This window comes from Rhipicephalus sanguineus, chromosome 4 (genome assembly GCF_013339695.2).
Source record: "Rhipicephalus sanguineus isolate Rsan-2018 chromosome 4, BIME_Rsan_1.4, whole genome shotgun sequence".
Taxonomy (NCBI): domain Eukaryota; kingdom Metazoa; phylum Arthropoda; class Arachnida; order Ixodida; family Ixodidae; genus Rhipicephalus; species Rhipicephalus sanguineus.
Window position 1 is genome coordinate 22,011,830 of NC_051179.1, and position 22,613 is coordinate 22,034,442.

The 22,613-nt window shown below is 47.3% G+C and overlaps 1 protein-coding gene across 1 annotated transcript; it reads left to right on the top strand.

Moving 5' to 3' along the window:
• Window positions 1-10,894: 10,894 nt before the first annotated feature.
• On the top strand, window positions 10,895-19,750 carry LOC119389245 (T-box-containing protein TBX6L). The gene is made up of 5 exons (XM_037656447.2): window positions 10,895-11,124; window positions 15,893-16,177; window positions 17,307-17,358; window positions 18,328-18,474; window positions 19,682-19,750. Exons 1-5 carry the CDS (start codon window positions 10,895-10,897, stop codon window positions 19,748-19,750), a joined length of 783 nt encoding a protein of 260 aa, XP_037512375.2.
• Window positions 19,751-22,613: the final 2,863 nt, after the last annotated feature.

Below are 22,613 nucleotides of genomic sequence, written 5' to 3' on the forward strand. Positions count from 1 at the left end.
TTCCAAAACAACTTATTGGGGCAAGCCTTGTTTTAGCTTCTTCACAGGACAACTCTTTATACACTTCGCTGATAGCGGTTCTTGCTTGTCATTTTTGCAAGTGATGGGAGTCGCTGCTCAACTTGCCGACCAGCTAGCGGGTTGCCATATAATCACAATAACGTCAATATAAGAAGCCTTCGCACGACTGCGCAAATACCGGTGTGGACTTTCACCTTGTTTACACAATACCGTATATCCGGACAGGTGTACAGCAGCAACAACGCTGGTAGACTTTCTTTTTTTTGGGGGGGGGGGGGGCGCATGGCGTATACGGGGTTTGAGACCGTTCGCTAGGGGCCCGGCCGGTACACATGACCGTCTCCGTCCCATTTGTTTTTATTTTCTAAATAACCATGTTCGTGAGCTACACAGACATGACTGGTCTCAAGCACTTCTTTCGTGAGGAACATGTGGTCACCATGTGCTGAAACATAACCATGGAACAAAAACTCTATATTTCCATCCGCGTCCAGATTTCACTCGTTGTATACATCGGCATCGGTGTTTCTCGAATCCTGACTCCAAATCTCCTTCAGAAATGACCTGTATATGAGATATGGGAGAGGCTTCCTTTCACATGGCAACGTCATTTTGTTCAAACTCTCTCCGACCAAACCATCTTCACTGTCCCGGCCCTTGGAGCTAAATTTCGCGACGGCCCGCCGGCTATAAACTGAACTTGAGGCCCCTGGTGTATACGTAGATTACGTAAAACAGCAATGAATTTCCATGTTCTGCTGTAAAGGAATTCTTTGTTGATACACTCACTAACGTGCAATCTTTTAGAAATTTTTCTTCAACGAGAGAACATGTGCAACCCAGAAATGTCTCAGACGTATTGTATAGTTGCACAAAGCGTCGCAGGACACCGCCGCTATTCGTGCTATTGCCACTTATAGCTTCCATTACGTGGCGATTAGTAATACGAAAAATATTTAAGGCCTAAAACAGGAAAAGAAATATAAGTAAAATATAGAGGTGGTTGTGTATCAAACATTCACATTGAATGAGTACAAAAAACGCAATACAGACGGCGCCCTTAATATCTATGAACATGAAGTATCGTCAACTTACCTGTTCAAACAATAGAAAATTCAGTGCCTACGGAAAATTGCCTGAAACGGCTCGTTGGGACGCTGATGAGTAAAACGGAGCATTCAGTAAAACAACGTTTCTCGAATCCCCTTCCTAACATCTTTAAGATGGTTCCTAATGATTTCCATTATTATAATGCAAACTCAATTTCGCTATTTTCTTAAGCGGTAAGCAGAATATTTTGTACTGTTCATCGCGCAGTTTGCCGGCTACCTTGCTGCCTCCATGTACGGGGATGCCACCGCGCATGCTCCTTACGTCATGCAGTGGATAGCCTGGTCAACGTTCCCTCGCCGTGTCATGGATGTGAACGACAGCGCACGTGTTGACTGCCCTATCTTCCTTGCGGATAACAGCGATGGTTTCACCTTCGTTTCTTCGACTTTCACCCTGGATCCTGCACTGGACAAGACTAACGTCACACTCGACGGCCCAATCATCGACAGACCTAGTTCGACGACTGCATGGTCTACAGCTATAAAAGCGTCCCCGGCGGATTCTTTCACCAGTGGGCGAGGCAACAGCGGTGTGGGCACCATGCTAATCCGCTGTCTGTTCATCACGCAGGTATGTTACCTAGCCAATCCTCGGTGCATTCGTTCTGATGACCGATGTATGCAGCTGTTCCCTCGCCCACATGATCGCTATCAGGGTTTTGTTTATACTTCATTGTATTCTGTGCTTCTAAATGCCGCCCGCAGACTTTTACTGAGCGGTGATGTGGAATCTAACCCGGGTCCTAACACCCGTTCTCAGCGCGATGCTGCTTCACAACCTACACGTAATGTAGGACGTGTAGGACTCTTACGTGTAGGACTCTACACGTAATGCTGCTGTCCTGGACCTGGTTTTTGTCACTTCATCTCTAGCTAACTCCAGTTTTGAATGTGATATTATTGATGGCGTATCCGATCATAACGCCGTATTGTTCTCAGTTCCGGGTATCGTCCCAAAATGCCGTTACACTTACTGCACATTTCGTGATTTTAACCATGCTGATGATCTAGCAATTACAGACGCCCTCTGCGACTCTTTTCAAGAATTTGAGCTAAAAAGCGCAACCAGTGATGTCAATACGTTATCAGCTTTTTTCGAAAGTCTTGTCAGTAAGTGTATCAATTGCTTCATTCCTTTGAAAACAAAGAAAACAAACACTGAAATACCTTGGATGACTAGGGACCTCTTGCATTTGTCGCGTCATGTGACCAGACTACGTCGAGCAAAACGCTCTGGTGACTTAACAAAGCTCCAACAGTTTGTTAGCGCCAAAAACGAACTTTGTGCTAAAATTAAGGCAGCGAAAAAATTCTATTACAGGGTTACCTTGCGAAGCTAATGAAAGCAAATCCCCGTAAATTCTGGAAGGCTATCCAACCATCTGGGTCTTCATCGCACACGATGACAATTGACAACGTTGCGGTTTCTGATCCACAGACAATCGCTTCTGCCTTCAACGCCTACTTCCACTCAGTCTTTACTACTGACAACTCGGACATCCCTGTTTTTCATTCAGAATCTCACCCCGGAATTGACGATGTGTCAGTGTCACTTGAGGGCGTACTCAATCTCATTTTAAATTTAGACACCAAGAAATCATGCGGTCCCGACGGCATCCCGACAGCTTTTCTAGTTAGATACTCTGTTTGGTGTAGCAGATACCTCACAATTATTTTTAGAAAATCTCTCTCGTCAGCCACACTTCCTTTCTCGTGGAAATGTGCTTCAATTCTGCCCTTATTTAAATCGGGTAATGCTCAATTATTAAGCAATTATAGACCAATCTCTTTAACAGCGCATTCATGTAAAATGCTAGAGCATATTATATTTAAACATATCATGGAATTCCTTGAAACGAACAAAATCTTAAGCACTTCCCAGCACGGCTTCAGACGTGGTCTTAGCACTATTACTCAACTTACAGAATTCGTTCACGACATCAGCAGCTCGATGGACATAGGTGACCAGGTTGACACCATTTTCATAGATTTCGCCAAGGCATTCGACACTGTCTCACATCCTAAATTATTGCACAAGTTGTTTGCCATACTAAAGAACGTGTCCTTGGTTGGCTGGATATCCGACTTTCTTTCGCAGCGTTCACAGTATGTGTGCTTCAGCTCTACTAACTCACCTTCGATGCCTGTTTCATCAGGTGTTCCCCAGGGTTCTGTGCTGGGCCCCCTCTTATTCCTGCTTTATATAATGACCTCCCCTTGCACACCCCTGTGAAAATACGCCTTTTCGCAGATGACTGCGTCCTATACCATACTGTTAAATCTCCACTGGATCATGCCACTCTCAACAATTCCTTCTCTCACTTTTGTAGCTGGTCCAAATCTTGGCAAATGAATATTAACTTCTCCAAGACCGTCGTTATGTCATTTACCCGACGTTCATGCCCCTTGACTTTTGACTATGGTTTTAACAATGTTAGTCTGTGCAGGGTGAACGAATTCAAGTACCTCGGTATCTTTATGACACACAATCTGTCATGGTCTAAACACATTGATCTCACATGCAACAAGGCTCTTAAGAAATTAGGCTATTTACATCGTACGCTCCGTCTTGCTCCTCAAGAAACCAAACTGCTTACCTACAAAGCTCTCATTCGTCCCATCCTCGAATATGGTTGCGTGGTGTGGAACCCACATAAGAAATGTGACATCAAAAAACTAGAATCTGTTCAAAAAAGAGCTGTGCGCTTTGTATGCAAAAGATATGACAGGGATTTTTCTCCGGCGAATTTTCTTCCTCAGCTAGGTCTGACTACACTTGCGAAGCGTCGCCACGTTGAATGCCTGAAATTTCTTTACAATGTAATCAATTCTCCCCGCCTCGACACTCTAGACAGTTATCTTAAGTTCTCCAGACCTTTGTCTACGCGGAGCGACCACGCCCTTAACATTGCAACTTTTTTCACCCGCACTGACATGTTCAAATATAGCTTTTTTCCTGCAACTATAGAAGCCTGGAATTTGTTGCCCGGAAGTGTGCGTTGCTTACCAATCAAAGAATTTCTGGAAGCATGTTCATGAATGTTGATTTGCTGTTATTGTTTTGTTTTCTTTTCCCACTCCTGCAATAGCCTCATTGAGGCTGCAGCATGTAAAAATAAAAAATAAAAATAAAAAAATAAAGGTACGCCTACGTAATTATATAATTGCTTTCAAGATCGCCTTGGCAACGTGTAAATGTGTAAAGAGTAGTAGAAATAAAGTAGACAGAAGAATAAAGCAGAAATCGTATTTTGGGAGCGCGTTACAAAAGACATATACTGCAGTAACCAGACCGGAAAAACGGTGCAGAGACCTAGGTAATGTATGTGACGCAAAATGACAGCTACGAAAGCACTTATGCTAATAATCAAATTATGATTTCATAAATTCTTTGAATAAATGTAGATGGAAGTGAAAAATCTGGTACGCCAAGTTATTTTCTGTTAGGTAAACGCTTGCTCTATTAGATCTAGCATCAGTAGCAGTGGTGCTAAAGTTGTTAGAATCTTACTTGAAGTCAAACTTACATGCACGAGATCATTCTAAACGCTAATATGTAAAATCCACGCGACGCAAAGCAACCCCATTCTTGCACGCATCACATTTCGTTACGGAGCAAGACTCAAGAGAATCTTCAATAACGACACTGTAACATCAGAATTTGCGCGATAGACGCCGCAAGCAGTGGAGTGCGTGGCGCAGGACAGTCGCTGAGAGCAAGTGTCACGGCATTGGCGCAACGAAAAAGAAAGGAAATAGAGAAAACAAACGGTACGTGGGCTGGGCGTAGACGTCCGCGCGCTTGTCTTCTGATCTTCTACCCTCACTGGATGACTCTAGCGTAAAAATAAAATAACGTCACTGTATTCAGGTGGCTCTAGTCGCACCGGTACCAGCTTGAGTGGCCAGTGATTATTGTGTCGCACGGTTGTGTTGCGACAGAAGTATCTTGTATCTTAAGATACAGGATACATTTTCGAATGTATTGAAAATACAGATACAGATACTCGTCTTTCGAGACGTATCGCGATACAGATTCAAGATATCCATAGAGTATCTAAGATAGTATCTAAGATACATGTATCTTCGATACTGCCCAGCACTGCACACAAGACACCCGGCAGGCATTCTCTATCCCACATGTCCAGGAAAAAAAAAGAAAAGAAGAAAAAAATTGAAAGAACAAGGACGAAATAGGAACAAACAAAACAAGAACACGGATTGCGAATGAAACGAGGAAGGGCCAGTGGTGCATGGTCACGATGATACGGGTTCGATTCCCGATCGCGGCGGCCGCGCACTTCGATGGCGGGAGAAATGCAAAAAAAAAAGGAAGTAAAAAAAAAAGTCGCGCACTTAGACAGAGGTGCACAGCAACACAGGTGATTATATAACCCGCAGTCGACCTCTACGGCATGCTTCATAGCCGTGTTGTGGTTTTTGCGAGTAAAGCCCGAGTGAGAAGACGTGGTGATGATCTTCATTGGCTTTCCCTTTCAAACAGTGCGGCAACCAATAGTAATTGATCATTCTTTTCTTCAGCCAGGTGTTGCTTCTTCTATTACACTACCGCAGCATCCTATACCTTGTCTAATTTTTTTCTTTTTCTTCCTTGACACGGGTCTTCTATGATGCGCTCGTCTGTGAACTACGCCCGAAACAAATCCGCTTCTATCGATCTTTTCTCCGTTTTCTTTTCCACCAATATTCTAAACATATCTCACTTAACCCGACCAGCGTTCAGGTAGCACTTCCATCCACTTTAATGACCGGGCATCGCGCCGGGGGAGGGGGGGGGGGAGCGCTAGTGTGGCTTGGGGGCAAGTGCCCCTTTTGCACCCCCCTGCCGACGCCCATGACTTCAACGCCTCTGAAAGACGGAGGCCATCTCGCCTCGTGCGGACGAGCGAGGCGCGCGTCGTTAGGCGGCGTCCCTTTGAAGCTTTTCACCACCACGTCCGACGCCTCGAGCCCCCAGACAACGCGGAGAACTTGTGCTTTCTGTTCTGTCGTCCTCGATCGTTCGGGAAGCAAATAGGGAAAAGCCCCCCCCCCCCCGTGTCCCTGGATGAGAGAAAGGAGGAGTGGCGCGACAGGATACTTTGTGAAGTGGGCCGTGTCCTCTGTCGCGTGTCGTCTTGAACATGGCGCTGGAAGAAGAAAGGCCACACGCTCGAAAGACGACCCCCCCCCTCCCCCTCACCGCCCCCTGCTTCTCCAAACTTCTTACTCGCCCTTGTGATTTTGAGCAAGCGAACGAAGAGGATGATGTGAAGAGGGAGAGGAGGTAGAGAGTAGTAGGATAGATGACTGAATGGACGTTGCCGGCCAGGAGAAGAAGGTAGCTTTTTCCGCAAGGGATGCAGTCAGCTAGAGCCACGCTGTCCTTGCTTCCTCAACCAGGACCACGTTAGCTGGGGCGCGACGCACCGGCACCGGACGACAGTTACTCGAGTCTTCGTCCTCGACCCAGAAGCCCCGCTCCTGCCCCAGTGTCAGTCACGAGGAGATTCTTACAAATGCGCATGCTGGAAGAAGATCCGCCATCCTACGGCACTTCAAGGGGGATAATCCCTGATCTCGGAACTACCGCGGGTGAGTCAGACGAACTTTCTCCTTTTTTTTCCCTTTCCCTTCTAATCACAGGGTCGGCGATCACATGGCTTCTCAAAAGAAAATGACAAGCTTGTCACGAAGTTTTGACACATTTGACAACACACAGCGCTGTGTGTGCTCGTTTTCTTTTTTCTTTTTTTTGTGAAGTACAAACTTGATTGATTACAAGGTTTCCGGCCAAGTGGGTGTGGTCCCGGTGTCCACACTAAGAATAGAGGAAGTAAAAAAGGGTGTCTCTTTGTCCCACAACAATAACCGTCATCTACCTCGCGTGCCTTTCTTGCATGATTCCCGTGCGCCCGTTACTTGAAAGTGACGAACGGCATGCGCGTTATCAGCGGAACGTAGCATTCTCGATAGGAAGGTCACGAGCGGCGAGTTTTCAAAGGAAACGCATGCGAGCCAGATGACGATTTTTGTTGTGGGACAAAAAGGCGCCCTTTTCACTTGATCTTTAGTTAGAGTGCAGGCCTCCACTGGCTACTGCGCGCCTCGCTGCGCATGTTGCCCCCGACATGGGAGAATTGATCCACTGGGGCCGCGATTCGCATTCCCACATAATGTGGGCGAGAGTTGGCCGTTCCCAAACCATGGACAACTCTGGGAACATATTGTGGAATTTATGCGGCGGTTACTTTGTAGGTTAGTGTACAGTTACAAGTAACAATCATAATTGTTGGGGTTTAACGTCTCAAAACCACGGTATGATTATAAGGGACGCCGTAGTGGAGGGCTCCGGAAATTTTGATCGCCTGGGTTTCTTTAACGTGGAGCTCAATCAAAGCGCACTGGCCTCTAGCATTTCGACAAGCCCATTTGAACACTCGAAGTTGAAGAAGAAAACCCGCATCGTCGAGGTTACGCGACGTTAAATTAACTCAAATTAAAAAAAAAAAGAAAGTGGGAGGGGGTATAAACATGTAACTTAACCGTGAATGTTTCGTAAATAAAGCCAATAAAATTGTATGAAAATTGGGTGTAGCAGCCTGGCGTCCACAGGCGTGATCAGGAACAATGTACAGGGTGATTTTTTGACTGCCTCCAGCCTTGACGTAAAAAAAGATTGCGCTGTTACATCCGAATTTGAAAAATAGGCATTCGAGCGATATTTTTCGCGGCAAAAAGATATTGTGATGCTCAGACTTGGCGCATAGAAATGAAACAGTGTCGCGCAAAATAATTTTTACAAACTTAGTACTGCGAAACATCATTTTTCTTTATTCTGAAGGCGCTGCTCTTTTACGACGATGATAGATTAATAATCCTCGTTTCAATTTACAGTATTTTTATCCATGAGGAAACATGACAAAATGCAGCATTTTCTTACTAACGCTTATTAGAAGAAATACAGATTTTTTAATTAGAAATATATTCACATATTACGTGCTGGATAAGTGAATGTAAGACGTCATATAAGTACTGCGGGAATAAATTAATTAGAAAAATAGCGCCCTGGCCTGCACTGCGGCATAATTTTCGCAGTGTAGCGTTCCAAGTAAACAACAAGCGAATAACTGATAATGCAGTGTGGTATGTCGTTAATGTATGCGGAAAGTTTTCAAAGAGTAATTTTTACTTTACGCGCGACAATTTCTTTTTTTTTTTTTGAACTGAGCAATCAGTAAATTGGTCGCGCAAAGTTTGTTTTCACTGCACAGCATGTCGGATATATATATCCCCATTGTCGCAACCTTCGCCGCGCTATCTTTATCGCTCATTATATTTCACTTAAAAAGCACACAGTGTGAATATATTTATCATGAAATAATCAGTATTCCTTTATAATAAGCGCTCAAAATGCTGCATTTAGTAATCTTTCCTTTGTGCCTTGTCTCCGTGCCCTGCAGTGCTTCACACGTGAAAATTCTTCCTCATGGCCAAAAACTATGCCGATCCAAACAAAAATTGACAAACTATCGTCGTCTAGAAATATCGGCGCCTTCATATTAAAGTAGTGGCTCGAAGCAATAATCTTGCACAAACTATTTTGCGCGCGAAAGTTCGAAGCGCCCGCAAGGCATCGCAAAATTGTGTTCCGCGAAATGTAGCTCGAATGACTACCTATTTCAGAAGTTCTGATAATTCGCTTCTGCAGTATTGTACACTTGAGATGGAATGACGCATAATTAATAATTGCCGGAGTTTTACGGCGCGTCCCAAAGCAACGATATGATAATGAGAGACGCCGTCGTGGAGGGCTCCGGAAATTTCGACCACCCGGGTTTCTTTAACGGGCACCTAAATCTAAGCACACGGGCCTCCATAATTCTTGCCTCCATCGGAATGCAGCCGTTGCAGCCGGGATTCGATCCCGCGACCTTTGAGTCAGCAGTCAAGCTCCACAACCGATGGTGCTTAACCGACGGTGCTCGATAATGTATCAATTTATGGTCATTCATGGTCAGCCAGTCCACTTGTACTCACCTCGTAGAAGTTCTGATTGATTCATCCGACAAAACTAATAGGTGCTGAGCCATGGATGGCCCCATAGCAAGGAGCCGAAAATAAAACCATTTGTTATGGGGCCCGTGCCATAGCGCCTTTTGTTTGGCATGGCTAGCGCCTATTACTTTCGTCGATGAACCATGCGAGCTGAGTAGAAGTGCACAGAGCAGGCCCGGATTCCAGGAGCAAGATGACAGGTTTAAAGAACACAAAAAGGACACATAACGACAAGCCCAGAGGAAAGTGATTCAGCAAGTAATGAATGACATGACAAAAAGTTAACACGTCATCGAGGCTGTCGTATTGTACAGCCAGAACAGCTAAAAAAAAAAAAAAAGATGCGCTTCACGTCGACGCGCTTACCCCTCGCGAGGTACAGTGGAGGCTTCGAAACCTACACTTCATATGGCATACCATGAGTAAACGAGATGTACGATGTGGCATGGGGACCGCGACGGAGCGGTGGTACGTCCCCCTTCCATGCGGGAGGCACAGGGGTCAATGATCAGAGCCATCGGGCACCCATTCGTTTTTCTGGGGATACATTACCGTGTACTAAGTCGGTGCGCTAAACAGTGCAACCAGCGACTTAGTGCACGGCAATGTATGGATACTCATCTGGACATAATAACCTCTCCTTTTGTGGGTCTTCTATCCTTCACCCCCCCCCCCCTCCGGGGGTGGGGGGGGGGGTGGAGGGGATGCAAGAACATGTACGTATACTTAGATTTACGTGCATGTGACGTTAAGAAATTCCAGGTCCCCCAGTACGGCGTGCCTCATAATAACATAGTGGTTTTGGCGCGTAAAGCCCCAGCAAGTGTTCTTATTACTTTCACTGTCGGTTACAATGTGTTCTGTGAAAAGCTTGGACGCAAGGTGCCTACAGGCCTTCGCACGGGAGGGAAGAAGACAGCTCCTTTCATGGACTCAACAGATTAAATGAGTGCGAAGGAAAGCATTAAGTACGTTAACTGTTGTATTTCACTGTAGTGTACTAATTGTGGCGTAAAGTGAAGTGAATTGAGGTGGACGAAAAATCATCCTATCCGCCGGTGGGATCTGAGCCTATCGGACGCGTAATTCAAAGGTTGTGGGTTCAGATACCGCCGACGAAAAGGGTGATTTTTCGTCCACTTACAATTTACTTCGGTATTACTACACTGCAGTTAAAGACAACAATTAATGGCTCCTACGCTTTCCCTGGCCTTTCGCTGTCTATTGGATTCCAGTAGCATAGCCAGAAAATTTGGCGGGGGGAGGGCGGGGTGTTCAACCATACTTTAGGTATGTTCGTTCGTGCGTTTGTATATGTGCGTGTATATATACACATGCAAAATGGAAAATTTTCATGGAAGGGGGGGGGGTGTTTTAATTCTCAACCTCTTCCCCATCCCCACCCCTGGCTACACCAGTACTAGATTGATTTGGTTGTGAATAACAAATAAACGAGCCCCTTGAAAAATTCCCCTTCTTTCGTTCGGGAGTACAAAGGCCGACGTCACTTCCTCGGCAATGTGTGGTTTCTTTTTTTTTTTTTTGGGGGGGGGGGGGGAGGGTCACGCCTATACACCATAGCCTAGAGGGCGTTGTTAGAATGGATACTATTCAAATATGGTGGCCCAGAAGGGGATTACGGCTACGCGCAGGGAGCCCTATGCGAAAAAGGTGTAACAACTACCTGCCCAATTCTTGCAGCAATGAAGGCGAACGAGCAGGCCCTCTCCTCAATGCTCCCAGTACTTCCGTCGACGACGGCGTTGGCCAGCAGCTTCCAGCCGTGGATCTCGGAGCCCCTGAAGCCCGTCATACACCAGGCGCAGTTCCCGTGCCCGGAGCTAGCCGATGTCCACGTGACCCTGGAGAACAGCGAACTCTGGACCAGGTTCTACGCCATCGGCAACGAGATGATCATCACAAGGCCCGGGAGGTGAGCACGTGGTCTGCTTCGAACTTGTACATCTTAACGATCTTAACACGCGCAAAGCAGCCATCCCAGAAGGAAGGGACGCGTAAACAGGACGTGCGCTAGAGTTGAATAGTCTTCTTTCGAATGAACGTCGCGATTGAGCCGTACAGACCACTGAGGGTGTCTCTCCCTCTCTGGCAGCGCGAGCAGTAGTCTCAGTAAGCGCACCTTTCGGTACACTGATTGACTGATTGATTGATTAATTGAATACTGCTGCCCTCTGCGACCAGAAGTGGTCCTAAAATCCTAGAATATAATGTGCGACAGCCAACGTTTCGAGATCACGTTTTGTCCGAACTTAGTAAAGTCAGAGAGAGAAAGAAAGAAACTTAATTAAAGGAACACTAAAAGCAAATATTAAGTTGACGTTGATTGTTGAAATAGCGGTCCAGAAACCTCGTAGTGCTACTTTTATGCCAAGGAAGTGCTTATTTTGAAGTAAAATCACGTTTTACTGGTCCGCATCGCTTTAGCGCACTTCAAATCACCCGCCTGAAAGCGGTATTTCGCACGTCACTGTTGCCGTGCCCAACGTTGCCCGCCTTTACTGCGCGTCTGCATGCACTGGCGGCGTGCACCATTCGGGCATCCGGCAACATCACATGCATGCGGTATTTTGTCGAACTTTCTGTCAGAGCGACTTTCACGAGCGTGCAAAACACACGCGGCAGTACGCGATACCGAAACTACCACTGAGACGCGACAGCGTGAGCGAAGCAGGGCGCCGCGCGAAGCGCAGTTCAGCGAAAACGAAACTTTTGAACCACGCGCGCCGTTCGCCAAGGCAACGCCAAAGAGGTTCTTTTTTCAATGAATCAAACGGAAACGAACAAGCAGCATTTTAATACGTCTCTTGATGCACGGAAGGTTCTTTTTTTATTGCAGCTAGTTTGATTACTAGCGATTAATTGTATTCAGACTCTCACTGGCACGTCATCGGGGTCACTTCCAAAATGTCCCACTCGTGGTGCTCATCGTGTGATACATTTAGGTTAGAGTATTGGTGGCAGAAGAGTAGAGATAAAGTACAAAAATAAATAATGGGGAAAAAAAATAAGGTAATTCTGCCTTAAGAGGCAGAGAGATAGACCGTGAATTTATAATTTTTTTTGGTATAATAAGATAGATTTAATGAATGTAGATAAGGTATTGGGCCGGCATGAAACAGGGAAGTTTTTTCTTTTTTCTTCGAGCATGGTGGCAGACGTGTCGCCGCCCCGTTGTGAAGGGGACGCTCATAGCATCCATTTAGCTTAATTTCTCGGTAAGTCGCGGCAGATTAAGAAGCCACGCTTTTAAGTTTGTTATAGTCGAAACGCTGTTATCAAGCGAGCCACAGTCCTTGCTCGACCACTCTTGAAGCCGGTTTGCGACTGAGCCCGATCGTGGTTGCGGTTTTGAATCCCTGCCCCGTTTTCACAGGGAACGGCTAAATAAAAAAAAAGAAAGGTGGGGGGGGGGGGGGTCACTGTTAATTTAGATGCGCTAACGTTAGATAACGCGAGGTTGTGAGATATTAAGCCGGTGCCTGTCACCATGGCAACCTTTTAAGCCCACGGTGTTTCTTTCGAAAGTTACACCAAATGAATGAATGAATGAATGAATATATTGCATGTGAGAAGCGGTCACAGACGACGTTTCTGCCAAAAGAACGTTTATCAACCACTTAACCTATCGGCCTTGGTCAGCTGCTTATTGGTCATCCCACGTTCACGCTGCATTATTCGTCGCAGTATAGTATTTGAAATAACAGTGCGTGCATCACCTACCGTAAAAGACAAAAAAGAAGTAAACGCCTCAGGTATTTGTTTCGAATCGACAATGAAAAAATAGCAAGAGAGGAGAGAGAGAAGAAGGGAGAAAGGCAGGAAGGGCAATTCGTGCTGGGCCGTTCTTCCCTACATGGGCTGTCGGAATTAGCATTTAGGAGTTAACCTATCACCTGCTCGCTTGGCTACCCGACACTCGGGATGGGTTAAAATCTGGAGCAATAGATAGAAGAGAGAGAGAAAAAGTAGGAAAACAACAACAACAACAACAAAGACACAGTTAACGTGAACACACAGAACACGTGGTAACAATTCCCAAGCGTTCGTGAAGTCCAGTCGGCATGACGAAGCACATTAGGGACTTTCGTGGCCTCGTGCATGTAAATAAAGCGTAGGCAAAGGTCCCAGTGTTGTTGCTTTTTTCTTCTCCGAAAGTGTTCTTCAGCAGGGCGGCGGAAGTTCAGGCTTCCGGAGCACATGGTCGAGTTTCGTAGGCCTTGCAAATCCAAACAAGACGAAAGGAAGCGGAACGTGAAGTGCTCAAATGTCTCTTGACAGCCGCGAAAGTGAGCCAGTGACCTGGTTATACAAACCTTTCGCCACGGTGTCGCGTGTTCTTCGCCCCCTTGTGTTCACAATCACGCACGAACGAACAGACTGTGGTTTAACGCGCACGGAGAATGCAAAGATGGACACTTCGAAGATACGAATCACGAAAAAACAAAAACAAACAAACAAACAAACAGACACGTAGGCGCACCGTAGGCAACCCGCCTAACAGGCCGGTACTTGAGGTACTTGAGGAGACGCCGCTCGTTCGCCGCCTTCGCGTACAGTTCTCATCTTCGTCCCCATTTTCATGGCGACCCCGCGCCTACTGACCTATTGTGGAGAGCTGAATGTGCCTCCCGTCGATTCCTTTTCTTGCTTTTTTTTTTGGGGGGGGGGGGGGGGACGACAAGCGATAGAAGAGCTACGGGGACAGCGGCGGCGGCAAAGAACAATGCGAAGAGAGGCAGGACACACTATGCAGTAGCTGCCGGCTCGTAGAGGGGACGACGCAGCGCGTTCGTCTGGCCTGCAGGCACATCCATCTGATAGAGTGGAGGGGGGGAGGGGCCAAAAGGGGCACTTGCCTCCTCTCCCCACTCTCTCCCCGCGATGCAACAGGCTTTCCACCCGCCAAGACAAAATCTCGCGGCGCCCATATCCGGCACAAATGGATCCCGTAGAATGGAAGGGAAACAAAGGTGTCGGCGTCCGGAAAACGACCGCAACGAAAGCTTTCAAGTCTCTCCCCAACTCGCTCGTCTTTCACCCCCAGAAGCTCGGTTTTGGCTTTTTTGCTCTCCCTCTCTCTCTTGCTGGTCCTGTTCTCCCAGCTTCCGGCGCGCACGCCGCTTTGGCTCCGTCGCGTTGTCGCCTCGTGTACAAATGAGGCTGGCGATTTCGCAGTCGTTTTTGCAGGTGGAATTCCATTGTCGTTGGCTTCCATTTGCGGAGACAGGTTCCATTTATCTTGGTTTATGACGGCGCTTCTCCAAAGGAATCGACAGCGCACTCGGTGGCTCTGAACGTTACCTGCAGTCTTCTTCTTTTTTTTTGTTTTTGTCAGGCGTTGTTCAACCAACCTTGTAAATGTTGTGCACGGCAGATACCATCTACGCGCACGTGCTCGAGAGATCAGTGTATTCACACTCGAGCGCGCTCAACAAATACCACATTTCACTCTTGCACACAAGATCAGCTTTTCAAAGACGGAAAGCTTAGCTAGTTGGTAGGAATTCATGATAAAACACGGTAGGCGCACCAACACGTGTGTTGACCTGACTTCTCTCTTGTGTTAGTGGTTGCACGCCTACCTTATTTACCAGCTTTTTCGAACACGTGTCGCGTATGGTAATCGAAAGCTACGCTAAAGGACTACTGACACGATGTTTTCGTTTCTGTTTAAGACCTTAGTCCAAGCCTTCCTAACAAAGTCTCTATAGACCAGTACTTGCAAGCGCCAAAGTACCCAAAGCAATTAATTATAGTTAACTTGTTTCCACGAATCAGTTTCGATACATTTGCCATTGTAACTACTGTTAGGTCTCGTGGCTGTGACGTCACGAAGCACTGGCTCGTTCTGGTCCAGCGGTCGTCGCGGCGGAACCGACTGTGTATTTACGCATACACATCAGAGCGACTAGGCAAAAATGTATCCATAGTTCGATTGCGGAGTGACTTGCCCGAGAGAGTTTCGTGCCGCTAAGCTCTACTAAGGTGTGGCGCTGGTAAGCTCGAGGGCGTGGGTTCGATCCCCGGCCTAGTGGGGGACCCCGGAATAATTTGGACTACGTGGTATTCTTTCACCATTCAGTGCGCAACACTAGACAATGACGAATAATTATTTATATATTGTTTAGTAAACATGGTATTTTTTAATAAAACACGCCTAAACTTTAGGCATACTCTCACAATTTTTATAGTAATATCACGCGAGCGTTGACACCTGGACATGGTAGCGCCTAATATAGACGAGAAGTAACTGATATTTCCTACAAGATGCGCAAGTGCAGAGGGCACACTCGTGCGCGAGCGCCGTCTGCCACGCTGTTTGCTTAGAGATGCATACGCACTGCCAGACTAATCTGCGCGACCATGTGTTCAGAAAGCCGGTGTGACGCTGATCGTCGTATCGCTGATCTCGCTGATATTAGACATTACCGTATCCTGGGGTCGACGCTCGTGCGATATTATTTAAAAAAATGCAAGGGTGTATGCAGTACTGCTTAATTAAATAACCCCTCTATGCGAAATTTTTGTGTGCGACCTTTTTACTGTAATTTGTAGCTTTGTGTCTGGTAATGCCAAAATTGAATCTGGCACTTGGCTTGGCCTTACATAAGGTTTCCCATCTCCACAGATAAAGCAGCTTCGCATTAACACATTCCTATTTTTCTAAATCCTTCCTGCAGACGCATGTTCCCGGTGATGCGAGTCAAAGTGAGCGGCATGGTGGCGAGTTCGTACTACATGATGCTGATGGACCTGGTTCCGACGGACAACTACCGCTACCGCTTTCTTAGCAACTGCTGGCTGCCCGTCGAAACGGCCACGGACTCGTCGCCGGGCGAAACGGCGGCGGCGGCAAAGTGTATCTGCACGAGAACGGGCCCTGCCTCGGCTGCAAGTGGATGCTGGCGCCCGTGGACTTCAGCGCCGTCAAGCTTACCAACCAGAAGAGCAACACCGCGCAGAAGGTGAGCGACCACTCTTTTTTTTAAAGACGAAAACTGTTATGAGCGTAGGCGTGCGCAGGGTTCTGCATTAGGGGTAGGCAGGAGGGGGGGGGGGCAAATCTCACGGCAGCCTCCTCCCCCCCCCCCCCTCGTTGGTCGAGTCCGAAAGAAAACGAGCTCCGCCATGGATGGATGCAAATTTAAAAATGAAGCGATGGAGTGCTTCTCACAAAGGTCTGCCATTGGTCCCTGACTTTCCGGGAGTAAAGATGGGAAGTAAGCAGTTCTCTGAATGCGACAAGAACCGCCACTATTCTAAAGAAAACATGCATAGCCGTAATCCCACGCATTAAAAAAACGACGTGAAGGGTCCCACTGAGTAAAAGTATGCGGTGGAATTGACGCCCCCATTTAGGTGTATATAGGGGGGGGGGGGGGCTGCATTTCACGCAAAGCGCTTATCTGCAGTATGACCATCACGCTTCTACTTTGATAGCAGGATCAAAGCTATCACGGCGTGCCTCGGACGGCGTGCCGTTGGGTAGATGTCACTTTGTGAGAAAGATTGCGACTGATAACAGTTATTCTGATAGATTGCTCTCGAGGCAGAAGCACGTAGTCGCGGCTGCAAATAAGCACGTCGCGCTAAAGGGGTACTGACACGAAAATTTTCAGTTGTTTTTCCGCGTCAAATGAAAGGTCAAGCCCTCAAGAGCCTAGAGAAGGCATAGTGCTAAGCGCGAGTGCACCCTGAAAAAGTAATTGCAGTATGTTTTTAAGAGCTAGTTTCGGTTCCTATAATGTACCCTGACGTCACAACACGGTATGAGCTTCTTGTCACGTGCTCGCACAATGTATAGTGACGTTTCCGCGGCCGCTCCGCACCGTGGCTCCGTTCGTGACGCACAAGCAGCCATTTTGAATGTTTTGGTGACCCGCAAGCGGCCATCTTGGAAGTTTTGGTACCTGACGTCATCACAACTAGCCAGACTGCTGCGTGAAGTCACCAGAATTAGTACTGTAGCCTGACGTCGAGCTAGTGTCGATGTCACTAGGTGCTCCATGGAAAAATTGAATTTAATATCAAAATAAAATATCTTATCAGCATTTGCTGAGTTTCACATTTGCTCAGTTCCGTCTCTACATACAGGAGATTTTTATGGCAGAGCAAACTCTCCTTCGAAGAAAGGTGTCAGTGCCCAGTCAGAAAACAGACAGGCCATCGATTAAGGGAAGGATGCGTCTCGGGCGATGAGCTGCTGTCATCGCCGCTGACGTAGCAGTAATGTCGCGAAGAGGCTCTTGGCTACGTGCTCGCGTGGTCCGTAAACGTTTGTAGATACATGGAGTAATCGTCCCAAGAGAGTTGACAGCGGTCCCTAGAAAGGGCGCTTCTCCAGATTTCGCTGTGATTGTGCTGCGTGTTCCGCGCAGGCCTGACGTTTCTTTACGGGCACGTTTATACAATGCTATAACTGTTGATACAAAGTTGTAACTGTCGTGTTTCGTCGGGGGGTGGAAACGACAGACGAAGGAAGAATGCGGAAGCAGAACTGAACGTTGTTTATTACATGCAAGGGCGTAGTGGAATGCAGCTCGGTGGCCGCATGACTGGGTTTATATTGTCACGTGGTCGTGACGTCGACGAACACCGCAGGCGACGTGTCCAAGAGAAAACTCTTTATTTGGCCGAACTTGTGGCCGCGAAACGGAAAGTTACAGCAATACACACGGTATGCACTGATAGCGGCGAACAGAGCATCGGCCGTCGATCAACTGACAAGCGGTCAAGTGCGTCGGCTTTTATACAGGTGCTATCGAACTTTCCAGCGATATCGCTGGTGGCGGCGTTATCTCTCGATAAAGCTGGAACATTCGCGTGCGGCGCGAAATCTTAACAAACGATCTACTACAATCGAGAAGCTTCTCGAACACTGCTTCACGGACAGCCTCGAGCGTTGATAACCGTCCTTGCTGGTCAAACCCAAAAAACATCAAAATAAAACAAGAAGTGGGCGTGGCAATATAACGACCTGTCGCGATAGTCGGGCCGCTGCTATCGCTCTAGCGGCGGTGATAACACAACAGTAACAATTTTAGGACTGACTGGATATTGCAAAGCTGATTCGAAGGAGAGGACGAGTGACTGAAAGGTATACCGTTGTCCGCAGATGATGCTGCAGTCAATGCGCAAGTACGTTCCACGCATCCACGTGTTCGCCGGAAGTGACGTCCAGAAGCTCGACTTCCGAAGCTTCAAGACGTTCGTGTTTCCGGAGACCGGGTTCATCTCGGTCACCTCCTACCAGAACGATCAGGTGAGTGTGCACGCACATGTACAGCCACCCGAATCTTGCACTAGCGTGCACGAGCGGCGACTTTTTTGTGCGTCGTCACCATATGACGGACTCAAGCTGCAAACAGGGCATAAGTATACGCGCGTGCCCCCAAAGCACGCTCGGCTGGGCCCATCGTCTGCTAGGCAGCTCTTTCTTGAGGACCTCACCCCCTTTTGGCGCACATCAGAGGAACCGTCTCTTCAGCATATCTCGTGAGTAGGGGCGTGTGGCGTATCTCTAAATATTATCTCCTCGATTGCTTGCTGCAACGCTCGCCTTCAGAGCATAAAATACGAGCAAAACCATTCGCCTACACACGCTGCCTGTTCATGTGAATAACGCTAATACGGGGTGACGTCCTTAGGGAGGAACAGCCTAGCAGACGATGGGCCCAGCTGAGAGAGCTTTGTGGGCATGCGCTTACCCTCGCCCTGTTAGCAACTTGGCTCCATCATACGGCGTTGACGCACAGAGAGATCGCCGCTTCCGCACGCTAGTTGAAGATATGACCGCGGCTGTACGTACAGCGATGAAAACACAGTTCAGATTAAGGAATCACAGCTGGTCGAAATTAATCTGCAGTCCCACCCGCTAAGGCATGCCTCATAATGATATACTGGTTTGTGCTGCGGCTCACAGTACGTGTGAAACTTGGGAGCAATGTTGACATACGAGTTATGATTCGCCGACGGTTGTACTCGCCGCTATCGTTGTGCTTTGAGTGTTCGTTTATTTTTCTGGGCACAGTTGAGTTCACAAGTGAAAGGAAGATTGCATCCTGAATATTTTGGTAGTGTTTTGGCTCTTCAACGTTAGACAATATCGATGCATGCAACTATTACGTTAAAAATTATCGTTACTACCGTACACTGAATATCGTTGCTTGTGATGGGTGCGTTGTAAATAAGGCAGTGAAGCAAGCCAACGCCGAAAGCATTTCTGTTCACGAGGGGTACTGAGCAGAACTACAGCTTCAATCCAATGTGTCGCAAAATACAATGGCGATGCGCGTATCAGTTAACAAAAACAAACATTTTTAAACACTAAGTTGCAACTTCATGCAATAGCAGTGCTGTCCTTAACTCACAAGGGCTTTAAATGTATACGTGGCCACTAACGGGTACTTTACGTGTAGTTTTCAGAATACGGGTCTAATCGTTTTTCATAATCGTCATCTTTTTTACAGATAATTACGCTGAAAATACAGAACAATCCATATGCCAGGTCATTCTGCAGCAACACAGAAAGGAGGTAAGAAATATTCTGTCCTTTCAACTGAAGTTTATCCTGGTAATTATTGAATGATTCGTTCTCAGAATAAAAAAGACAATACTCTTAAACAGTGAAACGCTGCGCCTGCACAGACTAGAATTATTTATTTGTCAGAACCCACATAAGGGTGCACTCAGAGAGTTTAGAAGCAGACAAGCGGTAAGCATTTTTTTCTCGAATAGCGCTGGAATGTCGATATTGGCCTTACGCTAGGTAAGGGATCCGCATGACAGAACTTCGAACAGCGGTTTAATATAAACAACATTGTACATGCTCATTGTATCGTTTTAGGCACTGTGAGTAAAATTGAACGTTGTGCATTGTAATCAAAATTACAATCCGCTTATTTGGTTTCCTCTTTTTTAACTCTAGAAATGCTATCAGGCGTCTGACGGACTGAAGAATTGGTGTCCGTCGAAGACACGGCGGGTGAGTACTTTTTTTTTTTTTCGGACTCTTGGGAACGACAACTTCTACGTGGTGCTGACCACTCTTCCTTTGAAGTGTACTGCAGTTGCATGCGAATGGACGATTCATCAAGTTATGAAATCGCCGCTTGATCAGGCGCACGCGCGCTCGCGCACGTCGTAGAGATCTCCGTTGAGCGTGCTTTGCCGCAACATAAATTCAGATGCAACAAAGCACGCTTTACAGGAGACGGCAGTATAGAAACGACGAATGGGCGAAGTCGGCTCGGAGCGAATTAAGAGACCCCAAACGGGGCCACTAACGTGCGCACCTTCGTCTGTACGTTCAGCGGTTTACGTCCGCTAACCCTGGGGTGAGCGAACCCTTAAACTCTCCAATATAACAGCATTGGTCTGTATTATCATGCGTTACAAAACTTCCCCTATGTTATTAAGTGGAAAGCGAACTCATGCGAACGTAGGCGTGAACGAAAAGCCGGCATGAGAGAAGCAAAAAAGATGACGTGACATCTAGGGGAGCGAAAGGCATACAAAAGCGAGTGAAGCATGACTGTGCAAGTATATGATGATAATGCAAATGAAAAGTAGTGAGTTAGTGAGAGTTAATTAGCGAAAGTTAGTGAGCGAAAGTGAGCTTAGAGATAGTTATCAGTGAGAGTGAACTAGTGAACATTAGACGTCGATATAAAGTGCACGGTAAAATATTTACATCTGATGGCTTTCGCCTTCGAGTCGTCTTCGGCAAACGCATAAGGAACCCTGCATGCCTTGTTGTGCTGTCGGCCAGTACTGCTGCCTCACGAGCATTTTTTTCGACATTGTTTTAGATACGTTATCTGTGTTGCGTTATTTTTCTAGCAATAGCGAACTAAAAGATATCGGCGATATGCTAAGGATCTGCCGATGCCTTTGGACCTGCGGTGTGCAGAACAAGGTTGTTGCAATGAAGGCTCTGCGTCTGTTGTAGCGTAAGTCATCGTGATAAGGTGCCGCCATCTACGAAACTGCGCGCGTCTGTTTCTCCGGTATTCTTGCACATGCTATGTCACTCAGGGACGTGCTTAAGCTACCACCTACGGATGAACTCAGTTGCTTAACATGGTATCTAGTGTAATGGTGCAGAAGATTGTCGCAACCAAACTCAATGTATCACTCTCTGTCTTTCATCGCTCCATGCAGCTCACAACAGCATCGCACTGCAGTCGGCCAGCACTGAAAAAACTTTTCGTACATCGACCACCGCCTGTGCTGGCACTGCGACACCAGTTCAGCAACAGCTGTCGAGCCTGAGCCAGCCACTACCGAACGGATCTGAGGTGAACACGGTTCCGCATCTGCAGTCTGCGCACGCACGGTGCGCACCGTCTCAACATCTCTTCAGTTCGCTCGCTCCCTACCCGACCACTTTGGACTTGTACTCGTCACTTTTCAGTCTGGCCCCAGAAGTGCGTTACGCCACGAACCCTATCGGGATGGGCGAATCGTACCGCCATTACTTCCAGTCGCCGTACGTAAACGCGGCCACGGCACCCGCGCTGTCACCGTACTTTCTGCCGAGATTTGTTGGTGGCGGCCAAAGCACGACTTCCGCAATATCGGCACCGTCTGCTGCATTAGTGTCGCCTGCAATGTCTGCTGCATCAGTGTCGTCTGCTCTGTCAATGTCGTCTGCAACGCCAGCGTCTTCAGCGTCATCGCTGGAAGCGGTGTCACACGCGACGCCAATGACTTCTCGCATGTCGCTGCCATTCAATACCACGACAGAATCTCAGTACGCACGATACAACTAGGCGTTGTGAGCCCTTTTTGCAATGCGACTGTACAGTATATAATCATGTTCCAGTCATGGGTACGCGATCGGAGTGCCTGTTAAGGTACAAATAAAGTGCTTATAACTGATGTATACACAGCTGTACACTGCTAAAGGGAACATCGGAGCTCGTGGCAATCGCTCAGCACCAACGCCGGCTGGCGGCTGCCACGAGTTTTGCGCATGCGCAGTGCACGCTGTGAGTGATCTTTCGTGGTCCGCAACCGACTGCTCGAAAGAGCACCGCGCACGGTGCTCACTGCGCCTGCGCGAAGCTTGTTTTAGCTGCCGGCCGGCGGTGGTGCTGAGCAATCGACCTCGCGCTCATACGTTCCCTTTAAAATGGTACAGCTGTGCACGTGCAAGATGACACATTCCTTGCTGCCAGATACTATGAGAGGCAATATACATATATATATATTTCAAACTTTCGCAGAGTACTGATACCAGCGCGCCTGGAAACACTCGCTCAATTGATGCTAAGCGTTAACTTCCACTATAAGTATCTACGTAGAAATGCCAATTATGACTTGTAAATACCATATTTATATATGACGCTTCGTCATTTTGGCCTTCTGAAATGCCTTATGAATTCCAACAACTCGTAA

Bases quoted from the DNA above. Each gene is read 5' to 3' on its own strand.
- LOC119389245 (XM_037656447.2), top strand. From the start codon at position 10,895: ATGAAGGCGAACGAGCAGGCCCTCTCCTCAATGCTCCCAGTACTTCCG. The intron at 11,125-15,892 runs GTGAGCACGTGG...TCCTTCCTGCAG, and splicing joins ATCATCACAAGGCCCGGGAG to ACGCATGTTCCCGGTGATGC. The intron at 17,359-18,327 runs GTCAGAAAACAG...CGTTGTCCGCAG, and splicing joins AAGAAAGGTGTCAGTGCCCA to ATGATGCTGCAGTCAATGCG.